Here is a 27,350-nt window from a genome sequence, read left to right on the forward strand (position 1 = left end):
CTCACTTCCTGAAAAATTCTGGAGCCTAAGTTTGCACCCTATGTTTTGTAAGCAAATTAAAATGTGGCTTTTCGCAGATTAGTTCCCTCTCCTAGTAGCTGGTTTGCTGAGGGTCCTTCTGCTTTGGGCTGTTCCCGCTCAAACTGGTTTTTGCCACTCCCAGCAGTTTGATGCCTTCTGGTCTATATCGCTTTAGAAATACTACAAATGCAAATACACTCCTGTGCTACCCCACCACTTCCTGCACCACTTCCTACACCACTATGTACATCTCTCACACCGCATGTCCAAAACAATCAGCACCCTGGCCCTCCACCATACCTTAGCTTACACCAGCCCTTCCCGTGCACTCAACACCACCACCTGTATAACCAGCTACAACACTTAGTTGAGCCTACATGCCACTTGCACACAACTTCATGCTTGTCCCAACATCTTACTGCTGTCCACTGCATTTCATCTCCCTTAACATCTTGTTTCCTTTCCCTCACTCACAAACCACCACTGCCACATGCACAATCGTGCCTAAATTCGATGTACCACATACACCCACACGCACTATAACCTTACGTTCACACCCAACAACTATGTCATAACTCACATTTTTACCTACACAACCCTGTTCCACCACCTACATCCTCCACTCTTCCACTTATACAACTTTTTGTTGTGAAATATATACGGTTTTCAAAGGTAAAAGTACATGTGAGGAAAGTTCAAGGAGGATGGTAAAAAAGGATAGTATTTAAAAGTTGACTTTCAAATCTTGCATGCTGAAAGATTATTTCCTAGGTAGCTTCTGAAGCACTTTCCTAATCTGCGAGAGGCCTGAGGCAGTCACAGATCCCTTGGTTCTCTGATTAGTGTTTGCTTTGGTACTGCGGGGACTAGTGCTGCTATGAGATTTTGAACATTACCTTCAATGTTTACTGTGGTTGGTGCTTGTGGCCTAGCCTGGGGATAACAAGATTCCACTGTGATTGGCCTGGACACGGACCACGATTGCTGCTCTACTTTCTTCATTTATTGAGTGGGTGTATTTGCCATGGAAGGCCATCGCCTCTCCACTGAGGACACTCAAGAAGGGTGATGGGCACATTGTGACTTGCCTGAGGCTGGCAGTGATCAAGTTGTTCAGTGTCAGATATCAGAATCCCATCATGTTCTGTTTTCTTTCTTTGCATTCTGGAGCTTTTAGGTTTGCATTTAAGATATGGGAAAAATAACACTACAAGGACCAATCTTGAAGGAACAAAACTAGCACTAAATACGTTACTCAAGTCTGACCTTGAAAAGATGAAGCCCTTTGAAATGGACACCTGAACTACTGGCAGAACTGTTGTCCTTTCTGTGTTGGGGGGAGGGGGGGGGGGGGGTTAGGAGATAGTGATGGGTGGATGACCTTGCCTGCTAAGAACAAAATCGAGGTGCAGGCAATCAGCCCCTCAGTGTCCTTTGACCTACCTGTGCATTGGAGTAGATTGTGGAGGAATCCTTGATTGTACTTGAAGATGTCTTATGAAAAGGTTCTTTCATCGGCTGAACTGGAATCCTATCAGGACAGGCGCGCACATTTTATCAGATTAAGCCCACACAGGCCTATTTATATGAAATTGTCATTTTTCAAAGCCAGTTTATAATCTTTTTGGTAAAACTGTAGCAAAAAAATAAAGTAGGTGTGACAGGAAATGTTCGTGTAAGGGGTTTATTACAAGAAGAGCTGCTAATCCTCTAGAAGACAAAAAGATTTCCTGGCAACACCTCTTTGTCGCTTACTTTCACTTTAACAGCAAATAGCCTGCTTGCAATTAAGGGTTAGCTACATTAGAACCTTCTAGAAACAATTAACCCTTCCATGGATACTGCCATCACCAAACGAATGCCATTATTTAAATACAAACACAGCCATCATGCAGAGCAGAGTCGCCCGATTGGGGGTCAAATATACAAAAATCACATGCCCGGATAGTGCTTGTATCAGGGTAGGTGAGACCACTCCTTCCACTTATTAAATTCCTTTTGTATTCACCACCTCTGCTGCTTCAGTATCACGACGGATTATCAGAGGACGTCTCGTGTTGCACTTTCACGGTTGAATCGAAAAGAAGTGTTCCCCTGGGTTAAATGATAGTCGCAAATAAAAGTGAATATTCGAGGTTTGTAGTTTGCTGTTAAAGAGGAAGTGACAACTAGCACGTTTTTGCCATTGATAGGCCCACAATATAAAAACCCCAGAGGGGATACAAACATTTTATTTTATTTTGATCCATTGTAACTTCTTTCACTTTCAGCAAACTTTAACAGCCGAAAGTTGACTCTTGACAATGACTATCTTTCTCGCATTGACACATTAGAAGTAAATGGGCGGCATAAGTTACTTTGTTACTTTAAGCAGAGCGCTCATGCCACAATAACAAAATAACAGAACACACAGATACATAATAAAGTGCTTCTCTGCCGCTTAAAATGTGTGGTTACCTGTTGATCCGGGTCCATGTCTCTGACGGTCCCCCGCTGACCCTTGAGAGAATAACTTATCACCCTTCATGGCGGAAAAATGTATGAGAGAGCAGTCATTGTGCAGTGGGGGCGTTTTAGAAACTCACGAGGCAGTAGTCATTGTCGAAACAGGGAGTAAGTGGGAGAATTCGCCTACACATGCTATATATACTGTTTGGGCGGGGTTACCTGTATTATCTACTAAGAAAATAAATGGTGTATAGGCTTTTGGAAGACCTGTCGTTCAGTGGTGCCACAAACCTGATGGTTATAGATAGATTTAATAAAGTACTTTACAGTGCAGAAGGTGCATGCAGCAATACCACGGAACACCCTGGGAGCCTGTGGTGTCAACACAGGAGATGCTTCACGGAGCAGAATCTTCTCCCTGATGAAGCGATTACTTACCTTGATGTTCCCCTTGAAGGATACTGTGGAGTTAATAGCTCAACCCTATGTCTTCAGATTAAGGAGACCAATCCTGGGGTGTAGGACAGATCTGCTTTGTGAAAACATGAACACACCACACAATAAGTAGCTGTCTAGGTCGGTGGCAGGTGCCAAAGATTTAGTAAGGCACTTGAAGACCACTGTGCAGCCACACTGCTGCTTTACGTACCCACCATGTAGAGTTGGCATCACAAGGGTAAGTCAAAGACAGCAGCACTCATGCCAAATTTGAAGTCTGAAAATGTTTATTATCAAAACAAAATAGTCAGTGGATCGCATAGCCAAGCGAGAAGGGGTCCACTGGCATGCTGTGAGCAGAACGTTAAAACACATGCACAGAATACAAACATATATGTCTTCATTTAAAGGACTCAAATGTAGGTCATGTGACGTAATTGAAATGAAAGAGCAGTGCAGATGGAGACGCTGAAATCATGGGATAGTACACAATCTACCTTCAAAACATATAAAAATGTAAACTTTCAGAGCTGAGCAACCTATTCAGGAATTCTGATCTATGACACCAGGCACAAGAGTGAGGCTGTACACGTAAGATACGGCACCGCTTGATAGTATTCTATAAGCATTGAGCAAGGAACCAGTTCCGGTTATTACAGTTATGCTAACTCAGTGTTTCTAAATCGCATAGGTACTTATTGGATTCCATGTGTGAGAACACGCCCCTCTGCCACTGTTACTTTCCACCCCCATCCCCGCACTTGTTGCAGACACTGATTGGGTATGTTTTCTGTTGCATGTGGAACCTTCATGTATTTATTTTGAAAAAAGTGATATGCTGTCTACAAGAAATGCCTTAAGTGAGGACAATAATGGTACATGGTTAAGTAGGCATGATGGAGTACATAAACCAGAGCAGTGCTAGAGGTTTTGAATAGAGAAGCTGTTCTGTGATGAGAAAAAAAAACACCAATAGAGAAAAATCAATAGTAAAACAACTATACATAGGATAGTTGCATGGTAGAGCTACTTACAAATATGGTGTGTTATGTTTCATTAACCTTGGAGTGCAACCTGGGTTTACGGTCTCTACTTTGTACACAGTTCTTCAATTTGTTGGTGCTATACACCTCTGATGTGTAGATTTAATTTCAGATGAAGTCAGCTCATTATTTATTATGGTTACAAATGAAAATGGTTGTGATGTCAAAATCATTCAAAGAAATGTGTCTGTGAGTCGATTAAAAGTTGCTGATTCCTGATCAGCACCCTGGTTCTTGTCAGCCAGGCATATATTTTCTTATTTCCTAACCGAAATGCAGTGCTTAATTTGATACGGTGATTTCTTGTGCTTAGCGCCGGCACTTAATCATCAACCCAGGAGCTTTTCATGAGCAGCAGTTAAGGACACATATATTTATGGTAGGCATGGGGAGATTAAGTGATTTTCCCAGAATCACAGGATGTTGACCCTACACCGAGGCTCGAACCTGGTCCACATGCGCCGAAGTCACCTGCTTTGGCCATTACGCCGCCGCCCCCCACTACTTTCATAGTTGTGTTTTAGGCGGTGCTAACAGGAGAAACAGGCTGGTGCAAGCTGTCTTCTGATGAGCGCTCCAGCACTTTTTTTTTTTTTTTTTAATTAACCACAGCTGAAATGTGTGCATTACTGTTCTGCCATGCAAATTCTGATAGATAATTTCCACTATCTTCAACTATGTGTACCAATATGTAGTCCTAAAATACAATGGTAGCTAGACAAACCCTCCCTGTTTAGGTTTTCTTTTGTACAGTGCCTGGACTTTGGGGATGTGAAACCCACATGGCTGTGTGTGAGAAGAACCAGCATACTGCTCTGGATCACAGAAGGCTTTCCCTAGTGGGAAACCAGGATAAACCAATATGCTGACTGACAGTGCACACAAAACATACTCATGCACATCTTTATTCCCCATCTCATTGTTTCTCTGACCACCCCATGAGCAAATGGCAGGAGGCGTGTCTGGTTGCAGGAAGATGGCCTACTCCCCCAGGCCAGGGAGCTCCTTGGCTCTAGAGTGCAGATGCCTCATGTGCAGGAGTCACTGTGTCTGTAGACATTCTAAAGTGAAACCAGCCTTTTTTCGCACTCCATCTAATGTGGTTAATGGTGACAGAAAACTACTGCCTTATGAAGAAGCCCTCTGTCTCACCTGGCCCACATTGACACACTAATGCCTTCCCTACACCCTCGTTACTAAATCTACCAAGCTCCGACACCCACTAGGGTCTTGCTGCGTTCAACATAGCCACAAGACGAGATCAACCTACACTGCGACGGTACACAAGCCACATGTGATCACCGTTTGCATGACCTTTCGTTTAATCAACCTGAGTAGGCTGGCTTACCTCCACACAATCTCTGATCAAACATAGTGATGAAAGGCCAAAGGAACGCATAGATCATTTTCATGCTAGCAGCAGCGTGGTGTGATCTGGAGGTTTTTCCTGTGCGATGACAGAAGAATGCCTCTAAGATCTTGGGTGGATAGGTGCGAGGTAAATAGTTTGATATAGGCATGTTCATTCATAGATGCCACCCAATACGTTTTCTCTCTGTAGCAGACTTTGTCAGTGTAGTAGCTATATCCCATCTTAACTGATTCTTTTTTATAATTTTTTCTTCATATTTTCTATTTTAAAATGTCTTGCCTTCTCATTTCTTGTAGATGCTGCAACATCATTGAACCTGGACGCCGTGACCAAGTCTTCCATGAGCCCACAATGACGTCCAGGAGCAGACCTTTTCAGCAAGAAGGCCACCTCTTACATGAGTAGCATTTCTTGGGCTGCAAGAAAATGTTTACTAATAGAGAGAGGCACCATTTAAAGGTATCATTTCATTCTGTTCGCCTGTCCTTCCTTGACTTATGATCTGATGTGTCTGCTTTAGATAGAGGTTCATTAAAGAAGGCTGAACATTGACAAAATGGGATCCTGGCTTGCCTTGCACATCTTGTAGAAACTGCATAGCTTGTGTATAACATAGAAAGGATGTATTACTGGGAAGAGGATGAGCCTCTTTTGGAACCTGTGTACACCAGCAGGCCGACCACCTAATGTCTTTAACACCGCACTCAATGGTCACAAGCCAGGCGAATAACCCATTGTTAGTTATTCTTGCTGCAAAACCCTCCAAAGCTAGCACTAATGTAGTGGTGTGTACTGGCTTATTCACACACCCATAATACAGTTCACCTCCTACTCCTTTATTGCCTCTTACTTTTCTTTCATTTTTAATGTCTGCAAAAGGATGTGAGGGAACACAAAAGAAATGGCAAGCGTAGACATTGGATAGCAAAGCTTCTGTCTTCATGCATATCCAGTATGAGCGGGTAGTAACATGCTTGTTGTCTTCAATGGTAGGCACACTCCCTGAATGTTGTTGCTGGCTAGCAAGTGAGAATGCAGTCAATTGGTAGCTTTGGGCATGCATTATAGATTCTTCAAGCGTGATTTCACGACGTCCTCTCGCCTAGGCTTTTTGCCAGCTCCCTCTTCTCAAACTGAGTTTGAACCCAACGCGGTTTCCATCAAAATAAAGTATAAAATATTCTCCCCTTGACAGATTAAGGCCACAGTGTTCTCACAAAGCTCATGCTACATCAAGACTCTGCATCCATGTTATTTTGAAAATTGCTCATTTTGCCATTCAGTGTGATGATACTCCATTATGAGATGTCGCGTACCACAACAACGCAGTAACTACTTTGTGTGCCTGTAAAACTTTGCTAACGGATGCACAAAATAGCATCGCTGCACGATCACTGCGCAGCACTTACTGAAGGTAATTAGATTGCAGAAGGCTCTTACTTGAATGTCTCAGGATGCATGTCAACGAGAAGAGCGAAAGCAACCGCACTTGTCAGGGGGACTAATAAGTGAAACAAGCAGCTTCGCCACCTCATGTTTTCGGATTTCCGCTTCTTTTCAGGAATGTGTTGCGATTAAGGCTTGTTGAACGCCCTCCGATTTATTTCGAAAGTTCTTGCCATGTTTAGAATTTCAGATGCCGGAACTGGCTTTCTAGAGTTCTGACTCAGAATAGTAGTCTGGTGTTTGTGATTGTGTGCACATGCATTTGTGCGCATCAGTGGTGATCTGTGCTACAAGTGGTTTCTGGGAAATTGTGTGGCCAAACTAGCCCTCAAAAGAAAACTTGCCTGCCACAGTTGCCTCTGTCTCAGTAGAGCGCATGTAGTGTTTTTAACTGAATGAGGGCCCGCTGCCATCAAATTGGCGTCTCCATTTTTAAGCTTCGCGTCATTGTTGGTGTGAGTCATTCTGGGTCCTCTGCCTCCGGGGTTGTGACTCAGAAAGCGATACATGGAGGCCCTTTCGTTGTAGCGGCAGGAAGTGACAGCTTCAAAACAAGAAACACAAAATCATATGCTGACCACAAAGTCATTCTTTTCCAATTACCTCTAAATAGTATTTATAGGTTTCATTTTTAGCTTGGTTTGTCCCGTCCCTTTGATCAGATGGTGCTCGCAGAATAACTCTGCCACTGAACCTTGTCAGAAGTGTCTGGCACCTATAATTTCTGGATCAAGACCTGAATTCCTGGTGCATGAGTTCATGGACGAACGTTCCTTCTGATCTTGCTGTGATGTTTGATAGGACTTGTTGGAATAATGAGGTGAGACAGGATGTCGGTAGTTGTGAGGTCATTACACCAATAAAAAAAGGAAACATTGCTACATTCCCCCCGTGGAATTATCCTAAACTACACTGCTGGCTTTGTGCGCTCTAAGCCGTGTTTGTGGTTAGGAGAGCGGTTCCCGCCGCACAAGTCGCTCTTTGTCAGAGGCTTTCTGCGCGTGACTTGGGCATCTGAAGGGCCTGTTGAAAGTTAGGCCTCAGGTGTTTGTTTTCCGGCTCCCAGTTACTTCAGGAGGTGCTGGGATAATAGACTACTTTCTCTGTTCCTAACGTCGGCAAACAAAGGTACTTGTATGCATTCAACTCTCTGTTTCTGCACAGGAGATACATCATTGGTCCCACCCACGCAGAACAGGGAGGAAACAGCCTTGAGTGAATGGTGGTGTCGGCACAGGGAGTAGGACTTTTGAGCCTCTCCGTAGAATCAGTGCACACAAAAGCGAGTACTCGAAATCAATTCACTCACGTTGGGAACCTAATCTTGATGTTGCCCTGTGCAACCGTTGCCGTAAACCCTGAACTACTCTGCCAAAAGCTGTGATTGGCATCAGGACCCAAAGATGTTACATCAAGTGTCAATATTTTTGATGATCACATTTTTTATTTCATGTCAATATTTTTAGTGATCATGTTCTATTTGATTTTGTTGATGTCTTGTTGAACTGATTAATACTGATTAGTGTTTTGCAAGACTCATTTAAATGTACATTTTTGCTCACTGACATAGGGCCCTTGCTTTTTGTACGACCTCGCCATTTTCAGTATGATGGCGAATAAATAACGTCGAGGGGGCATGCACATTGATTGGCAGGCGAAGAAATCCTGATAATTGGCTTCTCCATGCTCTGTCCTGTGTCTTAATCAAAGAATTAAATGCTCAAGTGGAAACATGGGTGTTCACTCAATCTTTAGATTTTAACAGTCTATATCACACCATAGAAGAAGCCGCTGGCAGTGCTGCAAGCAGAGCCTAAGAAGGGCTGGTGCAAGGACTGTGGATTCCAGATTTGCATTTTGACAATGTGTGAAAAAGCGGTTCATTTTACAAAAATTCCCCTCGCCACAAATGAGTGTTTATCACTCAAATGTATTATGAGGACTTGCCACACCTTTTGATCCGCTGGATATTAGGCCAAGAGTGGGCGTAGATGAGTGAGAATGGCTATTGGCAATATGTCTTTGCTGATGCGCTAACTGCAGCATTGATTTCAGGGCCGCTGCGGTGATATTGAAAGAATAAATGAGTGATTAGAGTCAAACACTTCCGCTGAGATTTGCACCAATGCATCCTGTGCAGCCCTGCTGTGGCAGGTCAGGTTCACAACATGATGTTTACCTTCAGATGCAGTTACTGATCTTGCAAAAAATAACCCAAGAAAGAATTTCCAAGGAAGTATCAATAGGTGACCAACAAAACTGGGAAGGATCATAGCCACACGAGGCTTACACTTGCCCTGATTTGCACCATTAGCTAGTTTGAGCAGATGAGTAAAAATAGATTGAAGGCTGATGGAATTGGTCAGGAATCTCCAAACTTTTCTGTAGTGAGAGCTACTTATGTTTAATGAAACTTATTGAGAGCTTCTAATATTAGCATAGTAATAGTGGCAACCATATGCAAGGCTCTAGCGGTTTACTATCCACAATCACCTCAGTTCATCAGGCATGGCTGCCAGCAGTGATTTTAAAACGCCTTTGTCAGTATGAAATGCCTCTACCTGCATAATACATTACAGCCATAGCTGTAGTGCCTCTATTACCAAGGTAATAACAGGCGTAAAATGTCTCTTCAATGCCACATGATTTAATATGGCAATATCAGCTTTAAATATATTTTGGAAATTCAGCCATTTCCCCTAAAATATAAGCCCATGAGTTCTGTAAATAGACACATTTTCATCTCAAATACACACTCTAAATTTTGGTGTAGGTAAATTATTTTAGCCAAGCAATAACTTCTAATTTAGTAGGGTTGGCTACACACAGGAGTGCTTCTTCTGGGTACCTGAAAAACTACCAGCAGCTCAGGAGCTACTCGCTGGAGAAACCTGAAATAGGTGGATCAGCAAATAAAATGATAAGCAGATTAATAACACGGATAACTAGATGGATTGGTAGAATGGTAATGAGAGAAAGACGCTAGATAAATGAATATATTGATAGTTATATAGATTGATAGATATAGACAGACCGGTAGATTGATACTTTACTGGCAAGCAGGTAGGCCGATAGTCAAGTTCATAGGTTGATCGTAAGAAGAAATTATATTGTAGAGATTGATAATAATAGCTACATGGAGAATGTACTGAGGAATAAGTAGCTAGATAGAGATTGATGACTAGATGGAGGTATGGAACCAAGAATTATATTTGGAAGTGCCACACAGCACCATCAAGGGGTACGCAAACACAGTTGTTGTTAATGTAGACCTTCTATTCTGATTCAAATAAACTGTAGTCAACATTAAACTCCACTCCTATAATGGGGTGGACCCCATGCAATCATTCCACAGCTACTCACTGAATATAGTGCTTATGATGTTCAAAAGGGGTTGAATAATTAATCTGTTGTCAGTGTCGTATAGATGAATGAGTGATGAGAACACCGTATTCTCAGGACCACTGCAGATGCTTGGTTGAGCACTTATTCAGTGCCGCCTGTGTGGGTTATATTAAATTATATGTACTTTTTTAAAATGCACTCTGAACAGATCTTGCTACAAAAGTTAGAGTGACCCATACAAAGGTAAAAGGCAAGGTTTTGAGCTTCTCCTGGAATATAAAAAAGATCTAATTCAGTTTTCACGGACACTATGCATGGTGAATGTGTAGTTTCTCCAAATGAAGCAAACTATTCCCATGAATATGTCATTGAGCGACTTCCATCACTTTTAAGTGCCTCCCAGATGCTCCACCAGACCGTTGGGCAGTTTCCAGTAGATGACTAACACAGTGCATGTGTGCATTTGTCAGTTCCGTCGAGAATCTTAGTGTGCAATAATCAAACTAAGAGCCAGATTTCAAGGTAATAATACATTTAGTCACCTGAGCAGAAGATGAGGAGTCTAAGCAAACAAAACCAGTAAAATATTTTGTAGAAAATGCCAAGTGAATATGGGTGTTTGTGAGGAAATAGGATCCCAAATGTTAGCTTCTTTGCTTTGCAAGGCTTCCCTACATCTTCTACCAGTTCTGGCATACTGTAAACAGATTGCGTAGCTGTCTCTGGAAGAGGCACTTATAATATTAAATATGTAAATATGTTGTGCTTTTCATTTGCAGCGTGCTTATTGCTCGATATTAAAATGTGTTCTGGGAAATACAGACTTTTGCTTATGTTCCTCTGCTTGCTTTTGAAACAAATGCAATCTGCAGAATTAGAGGCAAGCTTAGTGTCTAAGCGGTCTGTAGGTTTACACCAGCAAGTTTCACATTTTAGTTTGGTGGGATTGATCGTATTTGAGTTTTCACACAGCCATGCCACCCGAGCAGTGCTTAGTTTGTAAAATAATAAGCGGGAAAAAAAGTGAGGCCACTGCAGCTTGCACCAAACATTGCCCCTGCCATGCTGCCAATGATAGTAACGACACAGCTACTAACCATCAGACTCCTACAAGTGTGACAATTCAGACTATTTCAGGCCCCCAAAAGATATAAGAACGGCTTGGGCGGAAGGCAATAGTCATTTCTTTATGTATATTGAATTAATAATTAACTGTTGTTATGGTCATCTCTAAATAAGCCAGACTGCACCAACTTTTGGCAGATTGTCACAAGCGCCAGTGTTGACAATTGAGTGCAGGTGCCGAGTGCCGGAAACACCGGCTTAAATTAATTGGGGATAGGATGTGGCCTTAAGGCCAGAGTGGTCGCCCTCGAAGCTGGGGAACTGAGTTCAAGTCTCGGCAACAACGCTCAACATCCTGTGATTCTGGGCAAATCACGTAATCTCCCCGTGACGAGCATAAATGAATGTGCCTTTCTGTAACGAAACAGGTGCCATGCAAAGCGCTCTGATAACCGATGTCTCGGGTCTAGTTCTCTCTATATTAAACTCTAAAAAAACATTTTTTAAAGCACCTCCTCTGAGTCATAGAGGAGTTTCAGGGTCGAGGTAACTACTTCAGGGAAGATATCTAATGTAACCAAGATCTTGTCATTATGCTGAACTTTTAGCAGTTCTGCGACTTTAATCTAACATGGCCACTAGTTGCATTGGGTCTAGAAGTCTGGGTCTACTTGAGGGTTTATGAACAAATGATCCTATTAGGGGATTGGGACAGCTGAAGTATGTGAAAGTCTCATAGTATCTTTGCATATGAAGTCTAAAGTGTGGTCCACACCTCAAGAGTCAAAACATCCACCAGCAGAGGTAGCCAGAGAGTTTCGTAAAAAAAAAAAAAAAAAAAGCTAGGAAGCCATGTGCCTAAGAGCCTTCTGGATCATTGACCCATGGTTGCAGAAATGGCAAACAGTTATGCAGTAATGAAAGGAAGGTTACTTCTTCAAGTAGTTGGTTGCAGAAAACATGGGTACATCTGCAATAGTCGCCATGAAACCACCCATGCACGATGAAGAGAGTTCAGCCATATCCACTTTTGAGGGAATAGTCTATGAAGACTAGGCATTACTTCCTGATCTATGACCACCTCCGCTCTCCCACCAAGTGGTTATTCTAGTTAAGTGAGGAAATGTGAGAGTGAAATTCATAGTAGGTTCAATTTAGTTCAAAATTATTTCATTGAATTTTAGCAAAGGAAAACACAGAGATACATACAGAAAACTGATAAGTTAAATCATTAAATTACATGAAGGCGAATAAGAATAATCATAAATAAACAGTCAGAAAGAAATTACAGTACAATCGTCAATCAAAGGAGAACTAATAAACATGAGGGAAGGAGGGGAGGGAAGGAGGGAGGGGAAAGGGTGAGGATACATTTCATAGCATAATAAATTAGATAAATAGGTGCGCAATTATCTTTACAAGGTGTTCATCATAATTCTATACATTTTCAGTCATTCTGGTCTCCTATAGATTCATATGTACAGTTATAATTAATGTTTTTTCAATTTTGCTATTTCAGTCACTGATTATTATAATGTTTTTTTTAGCTTCTAATTAGTAGGTTCAATTTAAAGACCACGTTCCTGGGTGAATCATTTGCCATGCATCCAACCTAATGAATCTGCATTAGCAGGTCATTATAAAGAGAACTTCGGATTTCCCCCTTTCTTTGTAATATGTTTTCCTTTCAAACCTCTTCGACAAGGGTGCCCATTCGCTATTACACTGCTAGGCTAGCAGTGTAATATTACAGGTTTCCTTTCCTTTGGAGTGGAGTACTGCAGTAGCCCACGAGCTCCATGGGGCTCCCTGATTCACTGTGCACGGGCTGGCCTGAGAGCACTAGACTGAGTCCGGAGTGTGGGGACCCCCTCCATGCACTTTGCAAGGGGGGGGCTTAAGTTGTGTTACGCCACTGGCGTACTCTTTCACGTAGTTGTATTTTTTCACATTGTCTCCTTGGCACCAAGGAACTAGATATCTGAGTGAAAGGAGCTCCCATTCTCTGTGGGAAAGGTTATTTTCTAACCAGTCTTCGCTCAGGCTTCGCGCATGTCTTTACTTGTAGCATCCTTCACCTCGAGCTGCCCTTTGAACTCTTGCAATACGTGCAATGTTTCCATTGCAGCATCATGTACACCCACAGTGTTCCTTCCCCTTCCTTACTTGCACCCACATCCTTAACCTCAAAGTTCTTTTGTTCAGAAAATATCCTACCTAGCCTGTGAAGGAGAACATCAGTACAATATAAATAAAATAGATTACACTTTTGTAAAGCACGACTTATCACCCCTAAGGCTTCCATCCACTGGGGGCTGTCAGGGAAATTAAATGAGCTATTGCCCAGAGTCACATGATGCTGAGCTGAGCTGCCGCCAGTGCCGGGAATCGAACCTTGAGCCCCGCACTCCGAAGTCAGCCGCTCTAGATACTGCACAACGCCTCTACCCATGTAGATCAAGTGTGTCCACAATGAATGAATAGCAGACTTCTAAAGCGCAAACTTAGCCCAGAGGCGTCAAGGCTCTGCAGGAGGGACTGTCATGCAGAAGTAAGAGAAGAGCTCAAACTGAAGTCTCTGTAAAGAGCCAAATCTTGAGAGCCTTGCTGGCGGAAATAGAGAGTGAGACACTTGTCCAGAAAACCATGCCAAATAATCTGGATGACTACTCACTATGTAAATGAATCTTATTTAGATTAGCTGTGTGCAAACTCATCTTGTAGATGCAATGAAAATTTAGACCAGCAAGGCAAGGCCTAAATGTTTATTCAGAATCACGTTCTTCAGTATAAACCTCGAGGAGCGCTGCACTCCTTGAATTCTTAAAGCAAGGGTGGACCTCCATAGTTTTTCTTCCTAAGAAGCCAGATATTGGAAGCTGCTCCCTGACAAGCTGAGGGCTGTTGCTTACCTGAGTGTTTTCTGGGTGGTCCGAAAAACTTGATTTTTCACTTTTGCCTTGTTAGGCCCTGTGACAGTACATAGTACTTTAACACAAATGTTCTCTTTCATAGGGACCCAGTGGAGGTAGAAAAGGAAAGGAAATGTGTGGCAAAATCTCTGGGCACGCAAATCCATCTGGGCTGCATGGTTTTGTAGAGCTCTAATCCCTTTTAACCCATTCCTTGCTCATGACGAGCTCAGCTCGTCATGAGCACACCCGTTTTCATTGCTGTCCAGCACAGCAGGGGAAACTCTCTAGTATGGATGTGGTTAAAAGATAATGTAGTAAACCAAGATAGACTGAATTGGTGCAGTCATGCATGGAGCCTATAATAGGTGACACAGACAATCTTTTCCCATCTTAAATAGATGACGTCGGACATTCCTTCAAGCTCTTCATTTGGAAGGGCCCTATAGCTACCAAGAGGTTAGAGAGAGACAAATTGGAATCTGTTTTGGTACGCAGATTCCTTGCAGGATCGACTGGCACAAGAAGAGCACCCATTCCCCATGGTCACTAGACATCTGTTGAAGTGTTTATGGTAAAGGCTCGGGGGCTTCCATAGGTATTGGGACTGGAGCCCTTCCTTATATGCCAATGATAGGGTACTTTGACATTACTGACTGCTTTACAAATATAGTGCACTGAACCTGGACAAGACTGAGGTGCTTAATTGTTGGCGTGTTCCCAGTAGCCTCCTAGTTTTCCTCAGCTTTTTCATTACGTCAAATCGGATACAGATCCATCCATTGTTGTCAAGCACATGAGGTTCACCTACTGTGGGAAGTGTCTGCCATTGGTAGAAAGAGGTTTAACTGATCTACTAAGAGTGGAGGGGGTCGAGGTTGCAGAGCAGCCATATTGTGCGCATACGGGTAACAGCTACTGGAAGATATGAAGGGTCATTAGAAAACTGTGTGTCGTTAATTGCCAGGTTCAAAATATCTGCATTGTGCCATTTTGTAATCAAAGGGCAATAGAATTCTGATCTAATAACTTCATTGGACTTGCTAATTCCCTGTACAACCTTATTGGTCTTACATAGACCTTTGATTCTGTCTGAACCTAGTGGGTAATGCTAATCCTCTTATATTGATTCATCGTTTGGTAGATACATCCTAATGTTACCAAATTGAGCCAGTGTCCAGAGAGGTTAACCTGGGACCTTGATTGAGATTACTGATACACATTTGTTGTCCAGATTGGCATCAACAGGTTTTTTTATTTCTTGCATTTTTAATCTTCAGCTCTTTTAAGTTATTGTTAAATAAGAGGAAGGAAGGAAGTGTGGGTACCAGTGAAAGGGTTCAGGGCAGTGGTATTGATGTGGGGCAATAACTATGGAGAGCAAGTAAGAACAGTGGAAAAACTAACACTTTACAGGTTATTTTGGTGTCTTGAGTTTCCATGTCACAGAGAGGGATATGAGATTTGCCATCTCATCTGAAGTACAGATGATGCAGATTAGGGACTTTTTAGTTTGAATGTCAGGGTTTAAAAATAGAAGTAATTTGCTTTCAAACTGTACTCTCCACCGGTACACACTCCTGCATCTGTTCAACTCTAAATGTAAAAAGTTTGAAAAGGGTGTAAGCATTATCAGATATACTCATGCCCTATTCAGCTTGGGTCTTTACTTCATGACACTTGGACCAACTTCACTTCAATTTATTTTGTCCCTACTGAAATAATAAAACAATATAGCTCGTCCTCAGTGCTTTCATTTTACCTTTTGTTTTGGGTTCCAATTAAGCCTTTTGGAAAGCTATTTTCCAGCAATGGCAGTTCCTTCAATACTCTAAAAAGTAATTTGACAGTAGACTTTCTATATTTACTGGCAATGTTCTGGTCTTTTAGGTGTTGTTGCTCATTGTTGCAAACACAACGTTTCAAGCAATATTCCATTGCACCAAATTCTTTGTAGACGCCCCATCAAAATTGTCAGACTTGTCTATGTCCCAATTACTGGTTGCTGCATCTTAGTCGCAACCATGCACTATCTAGAGAGAGAAAACAGGCCGCAAGTCATAGTATAGTCTTGTTTCAGCCATCTTGCTACAAACAATTTGTTGTAAAGAAAAAGGTCTGTTTAGCTGCTCTTTCTGTCAGCTGTAGGTCATGTTTGCTCTGGGACGACACCGATAAACCGAACCAACGTCTGCAGTAGGATACTAAAGGTTTTTCTAAATGTGTGTTTGTTCCTAATGACAGAATTAACAATTTCACCACACATACAATTTTTAGCGAATTTTAGTGATCACCCACACGGACCGAAATAGGATCCAGTAGCGACTGCTACCAAACTGGCGTGGGGTGGGGTCGCAGAGGGCGGGGGGAATTGAAAAAAACCCAATAAATTCACTTACCTGGATGCGGCCAGACGGCTGCCTCTCCTCAGTCCTCTTCTCCCAGGGCAGCAGGAAGCACGCAGCCTCCCATACTCCCCTTACCAATCACTACACTGCCTTACAGCAGCATTGTGATTGGTTTTAGCACTGTATTTCGGCACTCGTAGAGGGGCTGGGAGGCAGGGCATGTTCTCCACCCAGGCTGGTTGGAGAACATGCAAAATGGACGACCAAAATGTCATGCACACTTAGGAGGTGCCTACCACTTCTCCCTGCCCCCAAACTAACTGAGCCAGTGCGCTTGAATAAAATTATAATAACATTGTTATTATCATTTTATTTTTCCATTTTTAGTTACTCAGTGGGGTGACGCTCCTCCCTCCGCCTTATCGGAGAAGCCGCCACTGATCGTATCTGATTATTATAGGACACCCTACACGCTACTTGCGCAGTCCAAAAAACGATTAATCTCTCAGCACAGCATACCTCACCAAATTTGTGACATAACACATGCGGAGCATGTAACTTATAGTGTTTCCTGTGTTAAGCAGGGCTTGATTGCTGTGATCAGCCAATGTACACCTACTAACCAACCTAAGGACTAGAACAGTCGACCTCGAAGCTGGAGAACCGGTTTCTCGGCAGGGATGATCAAAATCCTGTGATTCCGAGTTTAAGTAAAGTGCTCAGATACCTTTGGGTCTAGTTCGCGTTATATAAACCTAAAAAAAAAAAAGAACTTTCTAAGTATTTACCTTTACAATAATGGACTAAATTTGTGCAAACTGCTTTTCATAGAGGTTTGTTATCACATGGAAAAGCAATTTTTACTCCTTCGGACAAAAGTAATATACACTATACATTTTGACTTTTATCATTAAAGGCACTGCCCTCAATCATGCAGTACCACATATTATATATAAAAGTTGATTTTGGCCAACGATAAGGGATTCCTCTGTGACCCTATCCACAGGTGCCATTTTGATGGTATGGTTGCTTTCAAAAGCGGCTAATTCGTCTTACTGGTGAACTGCTTAGACTTTGAGGTCATGTCATTTTCTTCCTCATTTTAACGTCTGGTCTAGAAATAGCTTTGGCTGTCTAGCCAGCCTCATATATTCAGAAGAAAAGCTTTGAGTCAGCCCTCTTCATCCACTGGCCTGTTCAGCTGTCATTCAGATTTTGCTTCCGCCCACCGTAGCATACAGCAGGGAGCAGCAGTGGGTAGGCTTACTTCAGCGGTTGCCTCTCTTGTCCTTTCAATGACTGCAATGTGGTTTGTGCATGTGCACATAAATCAGCCTAAAATGAACTGCACTTCAATGCGGGCTGGTAGACCAATATTTTACTTTGCCCGTGCTTATTTTTCCATTCCATTTTTTTCCTCTCTTTTAATCATTGCTTTGTCTTTAAACTGTGTCTTTAGTATATAGTGATAGCGAACAGTACCCTTTTCTTTGTGCCATTAAGAATCCTATTCTTCTGCGATGTCCATAAAAACTCAGACGGATTTCTGTGCCTTTATAATGTAAACCTCTGTTCTAAGAAGCACCCATACTTTTCTGTGAATTGTTTTGAATTTTTTTTAAAGTTTTTATTGCAAGCATACTGGGACCACATTTTGGTCGGATGTGTTACATTTGTGCCGCAAGCTTGCAGTAAAAATAATGTAAAAGTTCAAGCCATCTCATCAGCTGACCAAGGCCAGACCCGCTGGCGTTGCCAATGTGTGTTGAGTATGCATTTGATAATGGTAGAAATGCCAGTTTGCGGGGGGGGGGGGAGGGGGGCTGCAGTCGTGAGCAGAGGGGGGGGGGCGTGATCCCATCACCCAGGGAGTAGGCATGGCCTGGGTTTCCCTCTGTCCTCGTGTGAATCTCTCGTGAGATTATGGCTGCCCCTCTGTTGATGGCGTGCCCACGCGCGTATCCGGTGTACCGCAGGGCTATCTAAGGCGCAGAGGGAGCAATCTGGGCGGAAGATGTCAGCGGATGAGAATGCCATGTTAGGGATGTGGTCCCGTGCTTTCAGCAGCAGCAGCCATCAATCACGCCGAGCTCCACGGAAAATGGCGCACTTTCACTCTCCCTCTGCCTCACGCCCTCTTCTCGCTCTGTCCCCACAACTTCATTAATCCAGTTCAAGCTTTGTGCCTCGTGCTTTGGAGTGCACACCGTTATTAGCTGGTGTTTGGCGTGTTATGCCTGGGTACGTTTTGTATTCCTTTGTTGTCTATTGTAGTGCATCGAGCCTGTGACAGTCGTGTTTACATCTGAGATGGCCTGTAGTGTTTGTTTTTTCCTGCACATGAGTGTGCTCACACCCACAGACCCTTCTATGCGACACACACACCGTTTCCAAAGATATGCTCTCTCTGTTCTTAGACCTGCATGCACATTTATCTTGCCAGCCTTCCCTTAACAGAGCACGGTAGTCTGTTCTTGCCCTCAAATCTCTGTTTCACTCAGATGCAGTGATTGATGTCAATAGTGCTGCAGGTGCAGCGCTACCGGGGCCCTGGATTGTGAAGCACCTTTCATACCACAGTTGTATTACCAAATTCTGGGATGGGTGCATTTCTTCTCGCTTGCACTAGTTCCCGTGGCAGCTATGCTACACCATTGGATCCTGAAACATGTTTATTTTGATAATGTTATTGTTGTCTTTATGTAGGAGCTGGAGACCACGTCGGATCCCTTGTTTGACCGATGGTGTGATGGTGCATTGTTGGTTTTCCGTGTGTTGGCTAGTGTGAGAACTGCTGGAGTAGTCTTCTTGAAAGTGGTCCAGTAGGTGGTCAGCCCCTGGACATTCTTGAGTAAATGTGTTCACTGGATGTAGGTGACAGTCGCAGAGGCTGTAGGAGCACGTGTGCAGGACAACCTGGCCTGTGAAGCAGGGGTGTGGACCCAGTGGTTAATTTATTAAAAAAAGAAATGCCGGGGCTCTCGCGATGAGGCAGCTTGCACTAGCCCGTTTCTCCCGTTAGCGCCGCCTAAAACAGAACCAACTACTAACCATAAAAGTGGGGAGAGGATGTGGTGAAATGGCCAGAGCTGTGGACTTTAAAGCTTGTGAAGTAGGTTTGAGTCTCGGCATCGGCTCAACATCCTGTGATTCTGGGTAATTCACTTAATCTCCCCGTAAATGAATGCATCCTTAACTGGTGCTCATGAAAAGCATTGGTGTTGATGATAAAGAGCACCGAAAACCACCGGCTCAAATTAAGAACTTTGTGGACCTCTTGATTCAGGCAAAGGACTGCCAGAATAGGGATGCTGTCTGGTCTTTCCTGGTCAATCAGTGGATCAGTTGTGTTGCACAGCAGGCTTTGTCGGGGATGTTCAGCAGCATGCCCTGTGTCCTGCATTAAGGTTTCTTCCATGAACATCTATGTTAAAAGCTCAATGCAGACTGGCTGGCAGGGGCGTAATGCAGGCCCCGGGGGTACAAAGGGGACCCTACCTTTCAGGGAGCCCCCATTCTGCCACAGGCCTATAAATATCTGTAAGATATGGAAGGCTCAGGGGCACCATACCACAGTCTGCAGGGGAGGGTGGGGGCATCATTTGGTGTTACGGCCCTGTTAGCTGGATCTCAAATTCCTGGTGGGCATGTAAGCACGCTTTTGGAGACAGTAGTGTCCCCAGCCCCAGAAAGCCCTGCGTAAAGTGTTAACATCTGAATGTTTTTTGTTGTTCCACCGGATGCCACTGGAAGTCTTTCCGGTACTTGCGTGCGTGTTCACGTGATTAATGAAATCCTTCTTCCTCTATCCGCTGCATTTGTTGAACCTGTACTTTGGGTAGACCCAGTTGGAGGATGTTGCAGTAGTCTCATTTTGAAAGGGTAACTGGTATCAGCTCCACTTCGTGGTGAAATCAACAATCGTTTAAAGCCTGTGTATTGGGAAGGTTTGCTTTTCCTTGTCACTATCTTAAAATTCATGTTGTTTTTTTCTTAATTTAATTTTTATATTTTTTCTGTTCATACCTCTTATGTTTTCAGTCTAGAGAAGCAGAGGTTAATGTGGGCAAGATTGGAGGAGCACACTGTGCACCTCTTTCTTTTTTTATGAAAAAAGTTCCCCTACTTTTTGTAAAAAGACAACTGTCCCGGGACAGTTAATTTCGATAGTTTAAATGTGTCAGCTGAATTCCAAAGCTGGGCAGACAGTTAAACAAACCTTCCTGCCAGGGTGCCCGCTTGCCTGAAAGAAATGCCAATGTGCGCAACTAGTTAATTTACAAACATAAATTGTAATCTGCAAATGTAAAGGATGCTTGGAAGCCGGTACTGGCTTTAAGTGATCTAAGCACTCGAAGCTTTGTGAGGACAAAGATTGTTTTTTTTAAGCGGTAGTGCAAAGACTCAAGAACTGAGATGTCAAAGGTGTGCTTTTAATTGTAATTGTATTTGTATAGCACTTGCTAACACTGACTAGGGGTTGTAGGGGCAGTTATGTAAAAAATATTGCATTATGTACAGTCTGGGTAGTACTAAAATCTATATTTTTGAAGCACCATTTTATCTTAGACTGCTACAAAATGTGTAAAACGTTTTATCATATGCTTTGTGTAATGCAAGTTTAAAATAATGTCTTCTACATTTACAGAGCTTTCTGTCACAGGCTGTGATCCTGTAGCACTAAAAATACACAAGTAACTATTCTCCACTGCTCCATCCAAGATTGAATTCTATGGCTTTCTGGATACACACAGCCCTCTGCAGTGCCTGAATTAATTGAGGTTTCATAATGTACTATAGTGCATTTCCCATTGAGTAACAACTTTTTACATTTATTTTTCATTTAACAACATCCATGCTCATGACGAGCTGAGCTCGTCATGAGCCGTGAAACGCTGACACGCGGGGATAATTCCCCTGCTGTGCTGAGCGTTCCACAGGAACAGGTGTGGTCATGACGAGCTCTGCTCGTCATGAGCACATGAGCACAGGGGGTGCTGTGCGCGCCCCCCCACCCCCCAGCACAGCGGGGGAATTACCCCCGCTGCGAAGGGGTTAAGCTGCGCGTTATTTTACATGTATCTACCTGGCGGTTAAAGACCCCAAAAAAGTACAGAATATTTTATTTTTTTAGCCACTTCTTCGACTCCGCCCCATGCTCACTGACCCCACCCCATTCATGCAGCATCCCAATTACCATATTTTTTTTAATGCACTTCAACCGCTATAGAGATGTGTGCATTGTAAAACATTTTTAAAAAACACGAAACCGAGCTTCCCATAGAATGCTCAGTGATTAGTTCCATTTACCTGGAGATGAAGGGGAAGATGAGTGTTTTAAATTGAATAGGAAACCCAATTTTTTAAAATGTATTTTCCTACTAGTGATTGGGCATAGCCGGGTTAATGGCGCCATGGGAAGTGTAGCACTTGTTTGTTCTTATTAATCCCACTGTTATTACTCAGTTGAGAAGTGTATATCAGTCCATATATTTCAGACATCAGTCCAGAACTCGGGTCCATTTCATAGTTGGAGCTTGTTGTCAGTTGACATACGCAACTGGAGGTGAAGCAGCCAGGAGCACAGATGCAACACAGAGTTTAATAATCGTAACAAACCAGTCAAAGTGATCAAAGTGGCCAGTCCATTGCTCCTACAGGGCAGTCTCTATTGGAGTAAAATGTAAGTGAAAACCTAGGAAGAACCTTCTTGTTTTTTATTAAAAGTGATGCAAGCGAGATATAGACAGCCAGGCTGAAAGTCCTGAAGTTTCATCTAGATTTGAACAAGTTGTATAAAATTTAAGTACAGCTATCTCAGGTACTTACCTCTCTTTGCTCACTTGATGTCACTTTTAACCCCACATTGGAAAATAAACCTTTTATTGATAGCAGGCCATTTGCAATTCTGTTAGGTAAGGCTTCTCTGAGCCGTATTGTAAGCACTGGTTTTGAAACCTGGTTATTCATTGCTCTGATGTAAGTACATTGAAAATAGGTTTTGTTTTTTTCTTTGCTCTAATAGAAGTGTAGCAACAAATAAACAGCCTCCGAGAGGCCGTGCTTAGGAGGATGTTGGTCAGCCGCCTCACCCAGGGATGCAGTGACTGGAGGGTAAAATCGAGGTGGTGAGGGAGTTTGGCAAGACAACAGGTATTTTTTATTTGGGGAGGAGAGGCCAGGGTCATGGTTCGGGTGGTCAAAAGGGTGCGTTTTTTAACACCTTAACCGCGGCGGCAATTCCACTGCGGTGTGGGCGTTCTGATGAGTGGGCGGGGCTGTGTCGGCCAATGGACATGCACAGCACTACGGAGGTAGTGCTCGCGACGGCCGTTGGCATACGGCCGCAATGAAAGGGTTAAAAACATGTGGGCAGGGTATACAGAGAGTATGGTGGCACAGGATGGCAGAACACCAAGTGTACATTTTTGAAGTACAGCTGAGATGAAGGATTCTGGAGGAGGTTGAGGCCATATTGTGTATGGTTCATCCATGACTTCTCTACTCCCACCCTGCTGCTCCATGGGATCAGCTAATAAGAGGAAGAGAATTCTGAGGACCACAAAGAACTTAAAATTGTACATGGGTGGCTGTCAAGAGCATCAGATGTCCAACCTAAAGGTTCCAAATGATATCATAGACATCTCTAGCTTTTCTCTACTTTAGTACCTGATTTCACTTGGCACCCCTCATGGAAAAGAACCCTACTATTGACTGCTGCCCATCTATAATTCTGTATAATATTTGATTGATCTTGCACCCTTGTTAAGTCATTTGAATCCAACGTGATTCGTTGCCAGTGTTTTGGAAGCATCAAAGCATCTGCATCACTATGACCTATTTAATGTTGTTTTAATTTCAGTCGTTAACTTACGCTGCTGGTGACACTTGGGTGCATCCTCATTAATACTCATTTAGTTATAAATGGGCACTAACGCCTCAAGTTAGATGGTTTGTTCACCTTGCCAGAGGTTTTACATTTCTGCCTTCTGTGCCATACCTTCTTCATCTTCAAAACCTCAAAGATATGTTCTAGATCTCTTTGTACAGGTCTACACTCTTGCTGGCCATGAAGGCATTAGTAGAAGTAGCTCATCCAGTACAGGAACAATGCTTGTATCTCCCCTACTTTGCAGTTCCAAAATGACCTGCAAGATTTGACCGGTTTTTTGGATCTTCCACACTTGAAATAATTAATCTACCCCTTATCATTTAATCCATTCCGTGATTAAGCTGAGAATGCACTGTGAATTTGAGAAGGATATATTACTCTAACCTTGAAGAATGGTTATAAGGAATTTCCTGACGCTGGTTGAGGGAGACATTTGTTACATTCCACGATTTCCGTTAATACTCCTTTTTGTTGACTTATTGAGATGGAATCGGCCACCTACAAACAGTTGCGGAGATCGGTGCAGGTCACTGAGGGATTAGCTTTGCATCCATACCTCTATAATTTAAGATGGTCAGATTCCATGCAGTGAGGCAGTAAATGTATCTAGAGGGAGAGAGGTTCCTACAATGGCTCGCTCTTTGATTGTTTTAAATCTCAGAAGCTTGTTTATATGTGCCTATCTATACTTTGGTTTATCTCATCAGCGTTGGCTCCTTTTTCCAGAGGTACCCGAACATGCAGTCCTTTTTCCCTGATTCAGCCCCCCCTTTGCTGTGATCGCCCTAATGGAGGCAAATGAGGGTACTATGGGTTTTTTTGGCCTGGGGCACAATTATTTTTTCTGTATGCTTTGCATTCGCTGGGTGGTGGTTTCTCGTGCGGCTTTGTTGAGAGTAGAACCCCATTATGCCTGAGAAAGGGTCTCACAAATTGCTCCTTCTAAAGTTACTTTTCCACGTTCAGCTTTTTGTGCATCTTCTGTACGATTGTGTGTGAAGACGTGCTTAGTCTAAGTATAAATGGATGGCCTTGTAGCCTGTGCCACGATTCTTGAGTTATGTGGATACGAGGTACAGAATGTCACAAAAATACATTTTAATTTTAAAAAATCGCACAATATGTGATTGCAACAATTTTGACAAGTATTCTACCAGACTATCGTATGTTAAATATCATGTTAAACATACAATTGTCAAAATATTGACTATCATAATGATATAAAGGTAAGTATAACTATAGATATATTAATCTCACCGTAATGTACTGTGATGATATATCTGAAGATTAGTAATTCTATAGTCAATATTCAGGCTACAATGTTTTTTGTTGAATACTATTTTTGTAGTCGATATGGTGACCCATGATCGTTTTTAGAAATGGAGGCATATGACGGCCCTCCAGGACCGGGTTGGAGACCCCTGGGTTAGAGAATTGGGGCCGCCTAGTTAGTTTTATAGACCGCTTCTATCTGAAGACTTCATGTTATTGGTCCAATACTCTGTCCCTGGTGTGCTTGATTTCGCAAATCTGCGAATGAGTCTGGAAAGGCAGCTACAACCTGTTTGTTTTGCCTGCGGGCCTTCACGTTTTGCTCCCCTTCTGCTTTTCGAGGCATGAACCAGGAAAAGAAGCGTCAGGGTTTTTGTGTTGTTTAACTGCCCTGATTAAATCTAAGCCGGGGTTGGCAGAATGTCAGGGTGAGCTGAGCCAATGGCTTATTCAAGGCCCGGTTGATCTGCTTACAGTCATTCAGGAAGTCAGACACATTTCGGCTCTCAACAGATGGATGCTGGTTTTGTCAGCATAAAACGGGAGTGACGCCTAATTCGACTCAGCGGCTCCCTGTTTGTTAGGACAGACACAGCGTGTGTGTTGATTCTGCAACAAAGAGAGATTAGGAAGTGTACTACTGTGATGGCGCAAGTTTAGTTCTTCAGCGCAGGGTAGGGTGTTGGACAGAACGACTGAGTCAGGCTAAGGAGCCGATTAAAAACACAATGAATGCCGGCAGCGCGAGTACAAACAAGTGACGTAAAACAACACCACGCAGTGCCAAACGAGTGCACGTGGGCGGAAGAGATGTGCTGAAGAAGTGCAGAACTGCCAAAAAAACATGGGCAGTCCTTGACGTATCAACAGCTCCATAAACCCTCTTTACTCTGCCTCCTCCCCCGCGAGGTCCGGTCGTGGTAAACAAGCACTGGTAAAGCCAATAGGTTTGGTATTGACTGGCAGTCTTTTGACTTTGCTGATGTTATGTTAGGTTAAAATTTTGTAAAGCGAGCAAATGCCAGTCAGCGTTTTTTGGCGCTAGTGTCAGACATGAACCTTAAGGAAAAAGGTGGCAGAAGGAGCAATTATGCAATGGGGGAAAGCCAGGTTTTCTGAATTTTAGGAGGTTTGACTGTGCTCTGAGGTGGTCAGGCATCGAATTTGCCATTTGCATGTGCAATGAGAGAAATTTCTTCCTCCCCAATATGCCTTCTTATTTCTGGGATTGACTACCTGTCTCACCGCGCTTAACCGCAGGGTATGTGTAGGTATAAACCATTTGAAGATCTTCTGAAACAGATAATATTCCAGAAAGAGGTGTCGTTGTCAAAGAGTGAGATTGCAGTTTTTTCCAGAATTCAGTTTCAAACAATTCTTCTGCATCCAATCAGCTATGTTTCCCATGCAGATTTTGAATTGTTTAACTACTTTTTGGAAGAGACTGACATTACTATCTGAGTGTCGTCAGTGTAGGAGCTTTTTAGTGGATTTACTGGCTGCATACATTTTTCCTGTAAAAAATGTAGTTTTGGCTGCGCCTATTTGTGTTTTATATTCCTTAATCCAGACTTTATATTTCATTTTCTTCCAGGCTGTATTTGAGTCTTCAGAGTTGCTCCTGACGCCTGCACTCCTGCTTAAACTCTCTAAGCTACTGGGAGAACCATGGTGCCATGGTCATGGACCTGTGGTTTGTCCTGGTTTTTAGGGGAGCCAACTTGGTGACAGCTGCTTCAATCCAGGCACCATAGTTGTCAGAGGCTTGTTCAATGTCACTGTTAACTATGTAGTGAGACTCCCTCAGCAGATTATTTAATTTCATATTATCAATTGTTTTCCAGGAGCGATATTTTAGTATTATGGGTGTCTTATAAGTTAAAGAGTTTTTCATCTGGATTGTTAATTTAAACATTATCGCCCTATGGTTTTGACCAGACTAGAGATACATGTTTTTTGACCACTAGGACGGGGTTATTTATGAAAATTCCCTCAAGCTTATGATTGACTTGGTAGGTTGGGAGTTTCACTAGTTGTCCAAGGTTAAAGCTATCCAACTATAGACTAAATACCATGTATCCTTGTCCTCTGTACGTTCAAAGTAGAAATAAAAATCCCCCCAAATTGAGAAATTGGGATAATCTACACAGGATTCCATTAGCTCCAGTAATGATCAGGTGAAATTCTCCCTGGGGCCTGGAGGGTGATAAACCAAATGGTAATTGAAGGAATAAGTATTGTTCATTTTTAAGTTAAACATGAGGGCTTCACAGTTCAGGTGTGAGAGGGGCTTGAAGGTAGCCTTGAAGTGGTTGTGATAAATAATTGTAATTCCACCTCCTCGCTTGTTTTGTCTGACCTCTGATTAGGCCATAACCTTCTGGAATGGCTGTTTAGAAATCTGGGTCAGATGCAGCATCAGCCCACGACCCAGTAAGGAAGGAAATATCTGGGTTTTCTAGTTTCATTGTTGTGTCTTATATGTTACCTTGTGTTAAGAAGTAAACAGGACAGCGAGCTGTCAGATGGAGTAAACTTAGTTTAAACTAAACTTAAACTTATGCTTGTTTGGTCGTTGTCTTTGTTAAAGTTTAATGTTGAGTGGCTGCCTAACCCTCACCAATATAAAACAAGTATTGGCAAAGCAATATGTCTCATCTTCACAATGTGAGTGCAGAGCTTTTGTCTTTGATATTGTTTGTCTACAAAGTATTGTTTATAAAAAGTACAAGCAAAAACATCAAGATA

General features: G+C 42.8%; 1 protein-coding gene across 1 annotated transcript in view; it reads left to right on the plus strand.

Moving 5' to 3' along the window:
• BACH2 (BACH transcriptional regulator 2) overlaps positions 1-27,350 on the plus strand; it is a 614,689-nt gene that overhangs the window by 298,265 nt on the left and 289,074 nt on the right. The window contains exon 3 of the mRNA XM_086926645.1: positions 5,619-5,781. Within this exon, the coding sequence (XP_086782771.1) occupies positions 5,749-5,781 (33 nt within the window). The 5' untranslated portion in view covers positions 5,619-5,748. The remainder of the gene's footprint in view (positions 1-5,618; positions 5,782-27,350) is intronic.

This window comes from Lissotriton vulgaris, chromosome 6 (genome assembly GCF_964263255.1).
Source record: "Lissotriton vulgaris chromosome 6, aLisVul1.2, whole genome shotgun sequence".
NCBI classification, from domain to species: domain Eukaryota; kingdom Metazoa; phylum Chordata; class Amphibia; order Caudata; family Salamandridae; genus Lissotriton; species Lissotriton vulgaris.